The sequence below is a fragment of the Heteronotia binoei genome, chromosome 13 (assembly GCF_032191835.1).
Source record: "Heteronotia binoei isolate CCM8104 ecotype False Entrance Well chromosome 13, APGP_CSIRO_Hbin_v1, whole genome shotgun sequence".
NCBI classification, from domain to species: domain Eukaryota; kingdom Metazoa; phylum Chordata; class Lepidosauria; order Squamata; family Gekkonidae; genus Heteronotia; species Heteronotia binoei.
In genome coordinates this window covers 950608-965986 of record NC_083235.1, presented here as the reverse complement: position 1 = coordinate 965986, position 15379 = coordinate 950608, and the positions used below count along the sequence as shown (strand labels likewise).

The 15379-nt window shown below is 54.7% G+C and overlaps 1 protein-coding gene across 1 annotated transcript in view; it reads left to right on the top strand.

The window, feature by feature from the left end:
* Positions 1-2388: 2388 nt before the first annotated feature.
* The window catches only part of ZNF653 (zinc finger protein 653), a 194848-nt gene continuing 181857 nt past the window's right edge, over positions 2389-15379 (top strand). Inside the window, exons 1-7 of the mRNA XM_060253229.1 lie at positions 2389-2492; positions 6288-6331; positions 7971-8186; positions 9438-10034; positions 10858-11044; positions 13449-13560; positions 13935-14049. Of these exons, the coding sequence (XP_060109212.1) occupies positions 2389-2492; positions 6288-6331; positions 7971-8186; positions 9438-10034; positions 10858-11044; positions 13449-13560; positions 13935-14049 (1375 nt within the window). The remainder of the gene's footprint in view (positions 2493-6287; positions 6332-7970; positions 8187-9437; positions 10035-10857; positions 11045-13448; positions 13561-13934; positions 14050-15379) is intronic.

Genomic DNA, 15379 nt, shown 5'->3' with positions numbered 1-15379 from the left:
TGGGCCAGGCCCTGTGTGTACCTATTGAAGATTAGGGAGCAGAGATATGAACTTAATAAAGGACGCAGACAAACACAATTAAATGTATTTTTTTAAAAAAACTTAAAACATGCTTAAAACCTTAGCACTCGGTCTTAAAGGGGCTTTCTTTGCCCAGTTCCCTGGATCCCATGGCAGAAATACAAAGGAGGCTCTGGCTCATTCATTCCTTCCCCAGGGGACCAGGAGGGGGAGGGACTTCAGCAGGAAGAGAAGCTTGGTTCAGTAGCTCTGCTGTGCGATTGAGAGAGCCTGGAAAAACACGCTCTGCCTTCCCCAGGGGAGGAGCCTCAGCCAATGGAGAAAACAGACTTTGCTCTTTAGCTCCTGTGCAATTGAGCAAGCCTGGCAAAGCAAGGTGTGATGCAGAAGGAAGTGAGAGAGAGGAAGAAGGAAGCAGATGACAGCCAGTTGCTTGGGGGCCTGATAGGAGCCCTCCGAGGGCCTGATTTGGCCCCCAGGCCGCATATTTGACACCCCTGCTCTAGAGTGTCTGCCATGGAAGAGTTGGAAACAACGAGCTTGGGAGGGGCTTCCTCTTTCCTAACGGGGTAGCTGAACTCTGAGGTGACCCTCTCTGGCAAGCACATCCCAGAGTTGTCTTGGCCAGGCTGTAGTCCCAGACTTCCGGATGTCTCTGGGCTAAAAAGCCTCTCCTTGGAGATATGCAACATCTTGAGGTTGGCAGCAGCACTGAAGGGAGCGGGGGGCACAATGTGTGATTGTTCTTGCCCCTCTAGCAGCTGTTTTGGGGTCACCCAGCCACTACCACTTCCCGGAATCCCAGCGTTGCCCACGGGGGAGACTCCTGATGCAGACACAACTCTGGGCTTTAGCTCAATATGCCACTAGAGAAGAATAAGAGGAGAAGACATGGGTGCTTAAACAGAATAATTTCTTGGTGCCCTCTTCAAACCCAGCTTTGCCTGGGCTCCACCTCCAGATTTCCAGGAATTTCCTAAGTCAGAGTTGGCATCCATTCTCTGGGCTCACTTGCTGCTCTTCTGTCGGGGTGGGTGGGAATTCCACTCAGGGGCTTTGAGAGCCACCCAATATGTGTGAAAGAGCCACATGTAGTTCCTGAGCTACAGTTTGGCCGCCCCTGCTCTGGAGGATATAATGCCATGGACTCCCCCCCCCCCAAAGCATCCATTTTCTCAGGGGACCTGAGCTGTATTGTGTGGCGATCAGTCATAAAAGCGGGAGATCACCTGGAGAGCAAGCCAGAAGGGGAATTCACTGAGGATGACTGTCAAGGGAAACATCAAAGTGGGCTCTCTTTCCTTGGAGGTTTTTAAACGGAGGCTTGATGGCCATCTGACAGCAATGCTGATCCTGTGAACTTAGTGGGAGGTATTTGTGAGTTTCCTGCATTGTGCAGTGGCTGGACTAGATGACCTTGGGAATTCCTCAACTCAATGATTCTATGAGTATAGTCTTAGAATTTTTCAGAAATTTTAATAGAATTTCTTTATGAGAGTCACTGAGAATTGCCGTCAACTTTATTCTTAGAATTTTTCAATACTTTAATAGAATTTCTCATATAGAAATTCAATTAAAATTATTGGGGGGAAACCCCAACAATAGACTGGAGGGCCATCCTCAGTGACTCTCCTATAGAAATTCTGATAAAATTAGGGCTGTCAATGCCTAGTTGGGGCAGGGGATCCCCCAGTCTGGAGGCCCTCCCCCAATTCAGAATCATCAGAAAGCAGTGGAGGGAGGGGAGGGAAATGTCAGCTCCGTTATTCCCTAAGGAGAACGATCCCCATAGGGTATGATGGAGAATTGATCTATGGGTTTCTGGGGCTGGGGGGGGGAGGCTGTTTTTTGAGGTAGAGGCACCAAATTTGCAGCATAGCATCCAATGCCTCTCCTCAAATTACCCTCCAGGTTTCAAAAGGGTTGACCCAGGGGGTCCCATTCCATGAGCCCCCAAAGAAGGTGCCCCTGTCCTTCATTATTTCCAATGGAAGGAAGGCATTTTAAAAGGTGTGCAATGGCCCCTTTCCATGTGCTGGCCAGAACTCCTTTTGGAGTTCCATGATGCTTGTCACACCCTTTCTCCTGGCTCCGCCCCCAGTCTCCTGGCCCCGCCCCCAGTCTCCTGGCCCCGCCCCCGATGTTCCTTGCCGGGAGCAGAGACCCCGACTGAAGCCAGGGGGCAGCTGCAAGGCCAGCGCGCAGGCGCCTCAGTCCTGCCAACCCTTGGAGCCGAGCGCCCTCCTCCCGCTGTCCCCTGGGGGCTGGCACCGGCCGCTGTGGGCGGGGCCTCCGTGGCGCGGCGGAAGGGGCGGGGCGGGCGGGGCGACGTCATCGGGGGGCGCCGGGCTGGGCGGCGGCGGCGGGATGAGCGACTCGGAGGGGGCGCCGGGGCGGTGCGGGGGGCGGCGGGGGCGGCCGCGGCTGGCGGAGGGGGACCGGGCCCGGCGGCGCCTGGAGTCGCGCAAGAAGTACGACGTGCGCCGCGTCTACCTGGGCGAGTCCCACGGGCCGTGGGTGGCCCTGCGGCAGCGCAGCGGGTGGAGCGACGCCAAGCTCGCCGCCTACCTCCTGCAGCTCGAGAGGGAGCAGCGCGGCCGAGGCGGAGACCCCCGGTGCGTGAGGGGCTGGGCTCTGGGAGGCTCTTGGCATCCCCCACTGGGGGCTGGAGAGGAGCTGGGATTCCGGGGGATCTCCAGGCCCCACCTGCAGGGTGATGGCATCCCCTGATTGGAGTACAATGCCATAGAGTCCCTCCTCCAATGCAGCCCTTTTCTCCAGAGGGGGACTGGTCTCCGCAGGCTGGAGAGTGCTGGGATTCTAGGGGGTCTCCAGGCACCACCTGCAGGGTGATGGCATCCCCTGATTGGAGTACAATGCCATAGAGTCCCTCCTCCAATGCAGCCCTTTTCTCCAGGGGGGGACTGGTCTCCGCAGGCTGGAGAGTGCTGGGATTCCGGGGGGTCTCCAGGCACCACCTGGAGGGTGGTGGCATCCCCTGATTGGAGTACAATGCCATAGAGTCCCTCCTCCAATGCAGCCCTTTTCTCCAGGGGGGGACTGGTCTCCGCAGGCTGGAGAGTGCTGGGATTCCGGGGGGTCTCCAGGCACCACCTGGAGGCTGGTGGCATCCCCTGATTGGAGTACAATGCCATAGAGTCCCTCCTCCAATGCAGCCCTTTTCTCCAGGGGGAAAACTGGTCTCCGCAGGCTGGAGAGAGCTGGGATTCCGGGGGGTCTCCAGGCACCACCTGGAGGGTGATGGCATCCCCTGATTGGAGTACAATGCCATAGAGTCCCTCCTCCAATGCAGCCCTTTTCTCCAGGGGGAAAACTGGTCTCCGCAGGCTGGAGAGAGCTGGGATTCCGGGGGGTCTCCAGGCACCACCTGGAGGCTGATGGCATCCCCTGATTGGAGTACAATGCCATAGAGTCCCTCCTCCAATGCAGCCCTTTTCTCCAGGGGGGGACTGGTCTCCGCAGGCTGGAGAGGAGCTGGGATTCCAGGGGATCTCCAGGCGCCACCTGGAGGGTGATGGCATCCCCTGATTGGAGTACAATGCCATAGAGTCCATCCTCCGGTGCAGCCCTTTTCTCAAGGGGGAAACTGGTCGCAGGCTGGAGAGGAGCTGGGATTCTAGGGGGTCTCCAGGCGCCACCTGGAGGCTGATGGCATCCCCTGATTGGAGTACAATGCCATAGAGTCCCTCCTCCAATGCAGCCCTTTTCTCCAGGGGGGGACTGGTCTCCGCAGGCTGGAGAGGAGCTGGGATTCCGGGGGATCTCCAGGCGCCACCTGGAGGGTGATGGCATCCCCTGATTGGAGTACAATGCCATAGAGTCCATCCTCCGGTGCAGCCCTTTTCTCAAGGGGGAAACTGGTCGCAGGCTGGAGAGGAGCTGGGATTCTAGGGGGTCTCCAGGCGCCACCTGGAGGCTGATGGCATCCCCTGATTGGAGTACAATGCCATAGAGTCCCTCCTCCAATGCAGCCCTTTTCTCCAGGGGGGAACTGGTCTCCGCAGGCTGGAGAGGAGCTGGGATTCCAGGGGCTCTCCAGGTCCCTGAACCTCACTGGGGTGCAGTGCCACAAATTCCACCCACTAAAGCACCCATTTCCTACAGGGGAACTGAGCTTGGAGATGAGCTGGAATTTCAGGGGATCCCCAGGTCCCACCTGGATGCTGGTGGCATCCCTGAACCTCACTAGGGTGCAGAGCCACAAATTCCACCTTCCAAAGTGTCTATTTTCTCCAGGGGGGAAACCAATCTCTGTAGTCTGGAAAGGAGCTGGAATTTCAGGGGATCCCCAGGTCCCACCTGCAGGCTACTGGTATCCCTGAACCTCACTGAGGTGCAGGGCCACAAATTCCACCCACCAAGGCACCCATTTCCTCCAGGGGAACTGGAATCTGTAGTCTGGAGATGAGCTGGGATTCTGGGGGATCCCCAGGCGTCTCCTGGAGGCTGGCATCTCTGAACCTCAGTGGGGCACAAGGCCACACAGTCCCCCTCCAAAGCACCCCTTTTCTCCAGGGGAAACACTGATCTCTGCAGGCTGGAGAGGAGCTGGGATTCTGGAGGATTGCAGCCCCCACCAGCAGGCTGCTGGCATTCTTAGCCCCGGCCTAGGGAACCTCCATCCTCCCCTCCCAAGGCTGAGGTCAAAAAGGAGGTTGAGCCCAAAGAAGGCTCCTTTCACGGGTCAGGAGGGGGAGAGTCCCAAGGCAAGGTGTTGGCTTGGCAACTAACAGGCAGGGTCTAAGATCTCCGGGAATCACAGTTGTTCTCCAGACCGCAGAGATCAGTTCCCTGGAGAAGGAAAAAAGGTCAAGGTAGTCCCCTGTGCAAGCACCAGTCGTTTCCGACTCTGGGGTGATGTCGCTTTCACAACGTTTTCACAGCAGACTTTTTACGGGGTGGTTTGCCATTGCCTTCCCAGTCCTCTACACTCCCCCTCCCCCCCCCCGCAAGCTGGGGACTCATTTGACCGGCCTCGGAAGTTTGGAAGGCTGAGTTGACCTGGAGCCGGCTAGCTGAACCAGTTTCCTCTGGGATCGAACTCAGGTTGTGAGCAGAGGGCTCCGACTGCAGTATTGCAGCTTTACCACTCTGCGCCACGGGGAAAGGAAACGGCAGCTTTAAAAACATAAGAGAAGCATGTTGGATCAGGCCAATGGCCCATCCAGTCCAACACTGTCACACAGTGGCCCAAAAAACCAGGCACCATCAGGAGGTCCATCAGTGGAGCCAGGACAGTAGAAGTCCTCCCACTGTTGCACCCAGAATACAGAGCATCCCTGCCCCAGGCAGAGAGTTCCATCAATACCCTGCATAGCTTTAGAGGGTGGCTCAGTGGGGCTCACTGACTCAGCCTCTGCTTGGCACAGAGAAGGCTGCAGGGCCAGTCCAGGCAGGAGGGGATGGGGAAGACCCTGGAGAGCTGCTGCCAGTCTGAGGAGACAAGGCTGACTTTGATGGACCAAATGGGGTTTAGTTCAATAGAAGGCAGCTTCCATGTGTGTTTGGGAGAGGGGGCATGGTGCAGTGGGAGGGCATCAGCTTGGCAGGCAGAAGTTAAATCCCCAGTGCCTCCGCTTGAAAGGACCAGGTAGGAGGTGATGGAAAATGCTCTTTGCCTGAGACTCTGGAGACCAGGTGCCAGTCTGAGGAGACAAGACTGACTTTGATGGACTGAGGGAACATAAGAACATAAGAGAAGCCATGTTGGATCAAGCCAATGGCCCATCCAGTCCAACACTCTGTGTCACTCAGTGGCCAAAATATATATATATATATGTATGTATGTATACACACACACATATATACACACTGTGGCTAATAGCCACTGATGGACCTCTGCTCCATATTTTTATCTCCCCCCTCTTGAAGCTGTCCATGCTTGTAGCCGCCGCCACCTCCTGTGGCATAGGTGTGTCCATCCACGAAGGTCTGCTCTAGGGCAGATGCTGTGTCTCAATAGTAGCCAGGGTCAGTCCACAGCATTTCCAGTTAACAAGATGAGGTCCCCCCTGGAGCACTAATACTGACCTTGTCGAGAGATGCTGCAGAGCACTGCCTGCAGCCACAAGATTTGTCGTTGCTTGTTGTGGAAGCTGCTACAGGAAAATATGTATTTTTTTCTTCAAAGTTCCTCCATATTATGTTTTGTTCCGGGGTCCAAAACAAAACCCTTCTCTGATTTAGAAAGGAGGGTGTTTCTTTGTCCCTGGCCTGGCGTGACCTGCCGCTCTTGTCGCTTGCAGGAAGCCATGGGAGCAGATGCCTTATGAGCCGCAGCGGAAGAAAAGTAAGTACATTTTTTTCTAGTCGGCCCCCTAGCTTGATTTGTGGTGCCGGCTGAATCGTTTTCTTAGCAGGAAGGGCAGCTTTCGGTCCTGTCTGGCCCTCGGTTCCTGGCTGGCTCTTTGTGAAGATCTGCTGCTCAAGCAGTAACGCTGGACAGTCGTTGACATGGCAGAATTCCAGGGATCAGCTGGGCTTCCAAAGCCTTCAGGGCTGCCACCTTGCTTTGCACCAAGATACCACTTTTAGAGTGATAGTGGCTTCGTGATTGAGGACAGTGGCTCAGTGGGAGAACATCTGCTTGGTAAGCAGAAGGTCCCAGGTTCAATCCCCGGCATCTCCAACTCAAAAGGGTCCAGGCAAGTAGGCATGCAAAACCTCAGCTTGAGACCCTGGAGAGCCGCTGCCAGTCTGAGTAGACAAGACTGACTTTGATGGAGCGAAGGGGGTCTGATTCAGTAGAAGGCAGCTTCATATGTTCATATGAACAATGGATCTCCCAAAACCTTCAGGGGAGAGACGGTGGCTCAGTGGGAGAGCATCTGCTTGGTAAGCAGAAGGTCCCAGGTTCAATCCCCGGCATCTCCAACTAAAAGGGGTCCAGGCAAGTAGGCGTGAAAAACCTCAGCTTGAGACCCTGGAGAGCCGCTGCCAGTCTGAGTAGACAAGACTGACTTTGATGGAGCGAAGGGGGTCTGATTCAGTAGAAGGCAGCTTCATATGTTCATATGAACAATGGATCTCCCAAAACCTTCTGGGGAGAGATGGTGGCTCAGTGGGAGAGCATCTGCTTGGTAAGCAGAAGGTCCCAGGTTCAATCCCTGGCATCTCCAAAAAAGGGTCCAGGCAAATAGGTGTGAAAAACCTCAGCTTGAGACCCTGGAGAGCCGCTGCCAGTCCGAGTAGACAACACTGACTTTGGTGGACTGAGGGTCTGATTCAGCATAAGGCAGCTTCAGATGTTCATATATAGAGGCTTTGGGGGAAAAAACCATGGATGGCAAATCAATTACACTTGGAAGCAGAGCTCTCTAAAGATCTTTTAGAATACACTTAGCAAAGAAAAAAATATACAAGGGGAAAGATAACCAAAGTGAGTTGTATTTGGTGCAAAGATGGCATATTTTCATAGGAGTACATTTTACAGAATTTGAAATGTCTTAAAAATAAGCATGCAGTGGATGATGCTGTGATGGGTTGCTTCTGCTAAGCCCTGTATTGATTCTGGATAGGACGGAACGCCTCTTGACTTCAGAATTACTTTTCTAATGTAAATCGAGTTTTGGTTTTGTTAAAGTATATATAGGCCATAGTTTGTATGAAGTTACTGGCTTGTGTTAGCTGGGGGAAGATCCGCTTGAACCGGGAAATGGATTCAGGTTTCCCTGGTAGTGTGAGAGATGTCTCCTTTTTAGAAGACGAGGTGGTTTGCCATTGCCTTCCCCAGTCATCTGCAGTCATGTGTTTGAGCAGAAAGGACTTGGCTAGTGCTCCTTTGAGAGCAAGTCTACTTGGCAGGGTGTGCGGACACATTCCACATTCAGAGCTCTCTGTCTTCCACTACCATTCAGTGCTCCCTTCCATTCTGTGTTGCTCAGACTCACATTCTTTTCCTCCTTCTCTCCCCTTCCCCACTTCCCAAGGAAGAAGGCGGAATGTCAACTGCCTGAAAAACACCGTGATCTGGTATGAAGACCACAAGAACCGCTGCCCCTATGAGCCGCACCTCTCTGAGCTGGATCCTACCTTTGGCATGTACACGACTGCCGTGTGGCAGTGTGAAGCCGGACACCGTTACTTCCAGGACCTGCACTCTCCCCTGAAGCCACTCAGCGACTCTGAAAACGAGTGTGAAAGTGGTGAGCCGGAGGAGATCTCCGCTTTGAAATGTTCCTCCTGGGGTCTGATCTTGCAGTAGGAGGAGCAGGGGCCATAGAGAAGCCAGGCAAGGAGGGGCCCTTCTGCAGGGCAAGGCTGTCCCGCTGCATTCACTGCCTGTGTAGGGGGGCAGGTTTTGTGGGAACGACACGAGGGAGGGCACTTGTAGCAGGAGAGGAGGGAATGGGAGTTTGCGTGTGTTTGTGTGTTTGGAATTTTGGGGATTGTATACAGCCCTGACCAAGACACCCTCTAGAGCCAGTCTGGTGTAGTGGTGAAGTGCGCGGACTCGTATCTGGAAGAACCAGGTTTGATTCCCACTCCTCCCCTTGCACCTGCTGGAATGGCCTTGGGTCAGCCAGAGCTCTCTTATCTGGGAGAACCGGGTTTGATTCCTCTCTCCTCCACTTGCACTTGCTGGAATAGCCTTGGGTCAGCCAGAGCTCTCTTATCTGGGAGAACCGGGTTTGATTCCTCACTCCTCCACTTGCACCTGCTGGAATAGCCTTGGGTCAGCCAGAGCTCTCTTACCTGGGAGAACCGGGTTTGATTCCTCACTCCTCCACTTGCACCTGCTGGAATAGCCTTGGGTCAGCTAGAGCTCTCTTATCTGGGAGAACCGGGTTTGATTCCCCACTCCTCCACTTGCACCTGCTTGAATGGCCTTGGGTCAGCCATAGCTCTGGCAGAGGTTGTCCTTGAAAGGGCAGCTGCTGTGAGAGCCCTCTCAGCCCCACCCACCTCACAGGGTGTCTGTTGTGGGGAAAGGAGATAAAGGAGACTGTAAGCTGCTCTGATTCAGAGAGAAGGGCGGGGTATATATCTGCAGTCGTCATCTTCTTCTGAACTGCTGAGTCTTGTGAGCAAAAATTCTACTTCATGAGCAACTGGCATTAAAGCTGTGAGCTACTAGTATTAAAGTTGTGAGCTCCGGCATAAATTAGTTTGCTCTGGGGCCATTTTTCCTGAGCTGAGACAAAAATGTGTGAGCCGGAGGCTAAAAAACTGTGAGCCTGCTCACACTGACTCACCTTAGAGGGAACCCTGGTCCTGAGCCTTAAAGGAGGGGTGAAGCAGAGATATTTTCACCAGCAGATCTACCGGTGGGGTGGAGCAGAGAAGTTTTATTCAGCAAGGCCTGATGCTTTGGGCTGCCGGGTCAGTGGGTCTGAGCCTGCCATGGGCCTGCTGGCTTTCCTGCTGATGTTCTGTTCTTTGATTTGACCTTGCAGTTGGCAACGGCACAGGGGCTGGAAGCTCAGGCTCTTCAGACGCAAGTTCCAGCTCGGAGTCGGAGGAGCAGCCGGCGCGCCAGAAGACCAAAGGCCATGGAGGGCAGCAGCCGCCCCCCCTGGGAGAGGGAGAGGCAGAAGGGGAGAGCGCCAGCGGGCTCATCACCCAGGAGGGCATCCACATTCCCTTTGAGCAGCACATCGAGAACCTGACGGCAGAGCAGGGCTCCGGCCTGTGCCACAACCCGCCACTCGGCAGCCCAGAGGCCATGGAGACGGTGGTGTGCGTGCCTGTCCCTCTGCAGATGGGCTCCAGCCATGGGACTCTCTTCGAGAACGTGGCGCAGGAGGCGCTGGGGGAGGTGGTGGCCAGCTGCCCCGTGCAGGGCGTGATGCAGGGCTCGCAGGTGATCATCATCGCTGGACCCGGCTACGACGCCCTGGCTGCCGAGGGGATCCAGCTGAACGTCACCAGCGCCGGAGGGGAGGAGCTGCCCTGCACCGTGATGGAGGGCGTGGCGGCCTACACGCAGACGGAGCCCGAGAGCAGGCAGCTGAGCACCGCGGAGGTTGTGGAGTACACAGGAACCAAAAAAGGTAGCTGCCACCACCAGCCGTCCTCTCCATACTTCAATGGGCTAGGCGGCGACCCTTCCAGCTCTATGATTCCATGTTTGTTGGCACTCAGAGGCCCGGCTGTAGCTCCTCGCTGAGTGAGCCTCTCTGGGGATGAGGGAGGGCCCAGAGAGCTGGCTGTCCTTCCTTGGAACCCCTCTGCTTTCTGCAAGTCAGTCTCCATAGAGGCCAAATTGGGCTGCTGTGAGGAAAAGGCTTCTTGCCAAGCCCTGGTTCCCCTGCAGGAGCGTCATAAATAAACGGCTTTCACTTCTCAGGCCAAAGGAAGGACGCTCTGTGTCTCGGAGGAGGGACCAGCCGTAGCTCTTAAAGCACCAGCGGCATCAGAAGTCCAGGCCTGGTTTCGGCCCGTGTGAGTCAGCTGCCATGCAGTTGCCCCTCTGAAATGTTCCTTTTTAAATATAAAATGTGCTCTCTGAACCGCTTAGTTAGCACAGGAAAGCCTGGCATATTTTGTGGGAAGGCGGGAGAGAGGGGGAGCCTTCCTGCGCTCCTTGGACAAGCCGTTCCACGAGATGGGGGCCACAACAGAGAAGGCCCATAGGCGATGTGTGTACATTTTTTGTAAGAAAGAGGCAACGCTTTAAAAATGAAACTCAGGGCCAGTTGCTGGAGAAGCGTGGAGCTTAAAACACATAACTGAATGTAACAGGAAAACTGACAGGCATAGAAAGAAGGCTCAAGGGTGCCCTGGAGGATGCCTTTTGAATTGGCCTCCACTGCAGGGGGCTGGATTCCTGGCCCCAGCACAGCTCTCACATCTCCTGCATTCTGTTTTTGTCAGAAAATGAGGAGCTGCTGGAGCTCAAAAAAGAGGAGCCTTTGCCCCCGGCAGAAATGGACGCCCCCTGTGACTCAGAGGAAGCCGGTGACGGTGTGGTTGGAGAGCCAGAGCCTGCACCTGTGGAGGAGGAGGCAGAGGGCACCCACGGGTCCTCCATTATCTACGAAATCCCAAAGGAACCGGAGAAGTGAGTGAGCCGGAGGGCTTTGTGCAGGCCCCTGTGTGTGGGGGAGGGGGGGGGAAGGGCTCTGAAAAACGGCCACAGCCTGCAGGCTTAAACTTCCACATCAGCCCCTCTAGAAGACTCAACCAGTTTGACAGATGACGCCTGGAAGCCCCGCCCCTCCCGTCCAGGAGCCAATTTGGTGTAGTGGTTAAGTGTGCAGATTCTTATCTGGCAGAACCAGGTTTGATTCCCCACTTCTCCACTTGAACCTGCTGCAATGGCCTTGGGTCAGCCATAGTGGTTAAGTGAGCAGACTCTTATCTGGGAGAACTAGGTTTGATTCCCCCCTCCTCCACTTGCAGCTGCTGGAAATGCCTTGGGTCAGCCAGAGCTCTCTTATCTGGGAGAACTGGGTTTGATTCCCCACTCCTCCACTTGCATCTGCTGGAATGGCCTTGGGTCAGCCAGAGCTCTCTTATCTGGGAGAACCGGGTTTGATTCCCCACTCCTCCACTTGCACCTGCTAGCATGGCCTTGGGTCAGCCATAGCTCTCTTATCTGGGAGAACCGGGTTTGATTCCCCACTCCTCCACTTGTGGCTGCTGGAATGGCCTTGGATCAGCCAGAGCTCTCTTATTTGGGAGAACCGGGTTTGATTCCCCCCTCCTCCACTTGCACCTGCTGGAATGGCCTTGGGTCAGCCAGAGCTCTCTTATCTGGGAGAACCGGGTTTGATTCCCCACTCCTCCACTTGCAGCTGCTGGAATGGCCTTGGGTCAGCCAGAGCTCTCTTATCTGGGAGAACCGGGTTTGATTCCCCACTCCTCCACTTACACCTGCTGGAATGGCCCTGGGTCAGCCAGAGCTATCGCAGGAGTTGTCCTTGAAAGAGCAGCTGCTGTGAGAGCTCTCACAGCCCTACCCACCTCACAGGGTGTCTGTTGTGGGGGAAGAAGAGAAAGGCGATTGTGGGCTGCTCTGAGACTCTTCGGAGTGGAGGGTGGGATATAAATGCAATATCTTCATCTACCTCACAGAGTGTCTGTTGTGGGGGAGGAAGGGAAAGGAGATTGTGAGCCGCTCTGAGACTCTTCGGAGTGGAGGGCGGGATATAAATCCAATATCTTCATCTACCTCAAAGGGTGTCTGTTGTGGGGGGGGGGAAGGGAAAGGAGATTGTGAGCCGCTCTGAGACTCTTCGGAGTGGAGGGCGGGATATAAATCCAGTATCTTCATCTACCTCACAGGGTGTCTGTTGTGGCGGGGGGAAGGTAAAGGAGATTGTGAGCTGCTGTGAGACTCTTCGGAGTGGAGGGCAAGATATAAATCCAATATCTTCACCTACCTCACAGAGTGTCTGTTGTGGGGGAGGAAGGGAAAGGAGATTGTGAGACGCTCTGAGACTCTTCGGAGTGGAGGGCGGGATATAAATCCAATATCTTCATCTACCTCACAGGTTGTCTGTTGTGGGGTGAGGAAGGGAAAGGAGATTGTGAGCCGCTCTGAGACTCTTCGGAGTGGAGGGCAGGATATAAATCCAATATCTTCATCTACCTCACAGGGTGTCTGTTGTGGGGGGAGGAAGGGAAAGGAGATTGTGAGCCGCTCTGAGACTCTTCGGAGTGGAGGGCGGGATATAAATCCAATATCTTCATCTACCTCACAGGGTGTCTGTTGTGGGGGAGGAAGGGAAAGGAGATTGTGAGCCGCTCTGAGACTCTTCGGAGTGGAGGGCGGGATATAAATCCAATATCTTCATCTACCTCACAGGGTGTCTGTTGTGGGGGAGGATGGGAAAGGAGATTGTGAGCCGCTCTGAGACTCTTCGGAGTGGAGGGCGGGATATAAATCCAATATCTTCATCTACCTCACAGGGTGTCTGTTGTGGGGGAGGAAGGGAAAGGAGATTGTGAGTCGCTCTGAGACTCTTCGGAGTGGAGGGCAGGATATAAATCCAATATCTGCATCTACCTCACAGGATGTCTGTTGTGGGGGAGGAAGGGAAAGGAGATTGTGAGTCGCTCTGAGACTCTTCGGAGTGGAGGGCAGGATATAAATCCAATATCTTCATCTACCTCACAGGGTGTCTGTTGTGGGGGGAGGGAGGGAGGAAGGGAAAGGAGATTGTGAGCTGTTTTGAGACTCTTTGGATTGGAAGGCGGGATATAAATCCAATATCTTCTTCTTCTTCCCCTGTCTGGTTCCTGCATCTTTTCGCTCTTCTCTGCAGCTCTCAAAAAGGGTTCTGAGCAGATTGCTCTTTGGGACACTAGACTGGCTGCCACATGCCTGAGTTCTCGGCTTGCAGCCTCTTTGTCGTGGGCAGGAGGGATTTGCTGCTAGGGCAAGAGGTGGATTAGCTGCTTCCGTTTGGGCTTCCCGGATGGCCCCGCTGTGTGACTTCCCTCTCTTCTGTCTCCCGTAGGAGGAGGCGGAGCAAGCGGGGCCGCATGATGGATGCAGATGGGCTGCTGGAGATGTTCCACTGTCCCTATGAAGGATGTACCCAGGTCTACGTAGCACTTAGCAGTTTCCAGGTGGGGTGTCTCTGCCTGGTGCTTCTGACTTCCCCGCTGTGCCCCGAGGTGGAAGAAGTCTGATCAGACGCCAAAGCAGCCTTCCCTTTGGGCCAGCTCAGCCAGTGGCCCCTCACCTCTCCCTTTTGGTCAGGCATGGGGGGTGGAGGCAAGCCCAAATAGGGCCGCTTCTAGCTAATGTTCCCCTTCCCTTCAAAGGAAGCCCTTGGCACAGCCTGAGCCACACAGCACTTCCTCAAGCCCCACGGCTTCTCTGCCAGCTGCTGAACTGCAGCTGGGGGGTGGGGGGAGACTCCAGGTTTCTTGGTGATGGGAGCAGGAGACCTTCCCCAGCAACATCCTTGTGTGCATTTCTCTCTCCTTTCTGCCTTCAGAATCACGTCAACCTTGTTCATCGGAAAGGGAAGACGAAGGTGTGCCCTCACCCCGGCTGTGGCAAGAAGTTCTACCTGTCTAATCACCTCCGCAGACACATGATAATTCACTCAGGTGTGTAGCCAGTCCTAGTGTTCTGAGAACGTGACACCTAGCAGGTCTTTGGCTGTGTCCCAGGAGTAGCACCAAATGGATAAACATCTGGAGCATAGGTCCATCCGTGGCTATTAGCCACCGGGTAGAGATGGAACTCTCTGTCTGCGGCAATGATGCTCTGTATTCTTGGTGCTTGGGGGGGCGGGCACAGTGGGAGGGCTTCTAGTGTCCTGGCCCCACTGATGGACCTCCTAATGGCGCCTGTTTTTTTTGGCCACTGTGTGACACAGAGTGTTGGACTGGATGGGCCATTGGTCTGATCCAACATGGCTTCTTTTAGGTTCTTACGGACTTGCTTTCTCCCTTCTGATGGGAGAGTAGGAGTTGGGAGGGGGGCCTGCACCCCCCCTGAATCTTTGAGTGCTCTCAAGGCGGGGGGGGGGCAGGCCCAGGCAAGAAAGGCTGCCAACATCTGGGAAGGCTCCAGAGGGTTGAGAAGGTGGGTGGCTGCACTCCAGTGAGCAAACGATTTAAGCACCAGGAATAGGACTCCTTGTGCTTCCCGTGCTTCCCGAGTTTGTGTCCAGTTCTCTCTGTGAGCCAGAATAAAGAGCTGTCCCAAGGCCTCTTGAACAAATATGAAGCTGCCTTCTACTGAATCAGACCCCCCTGGGTCCATCCAAGTCAGTATTGTCTACTCAGACTGGCAGCAGCTCTCCAGGATCTCAAGCTGAGGTTTTTCACACCTATTTGCCTGGATCCTTTTTTGGAGATGCCAGGAATTGAACCTGGGACCTTCTGCTTACCAAGCAGATGCTCTACCACTGAGCCACCGTCTTTCCCCTATGAAGCTGCCTTCTACTGAATCAGACACTCCTTGGTCCATCAAAGTCAGTCTTGTCTATTCAGACTGGCAGCAGCTCTCCAGGGTCTCCAGCTGAGGTTTTCCACACCTATTGCCTGGATTCTTTTTAGCTGGAGATGCCGGGGATTGAACCTGGGACCTTGTACATGCCAAGCAGATGCTCCGCCACTGAGCCACCATCCCTCCCCTAACAACAGAACATATGAAGCTGCCTTCTACTGAATCGGATCCTCCTTGGTCCATCAAAATCAGTCTTGTCTACTCAGATTGGCAGCGGCTCTTTCTCCAGGGTCTCCAGCTGAGGTTTTTCGCGCCTACTTGACTGGACCCTTTTGAGTTGGAGATGCTGGGGATTGAACCTGGGACCTTCTGCTTACCAAGCAGATGCTCAGCCACTGAGCCACCGTCGCTCCCCAACATATATGAACGTATGAAGCTGCCTTCTATTGAATCAGACCCCCCCTGGGTCCCTCAAAGTCAGTC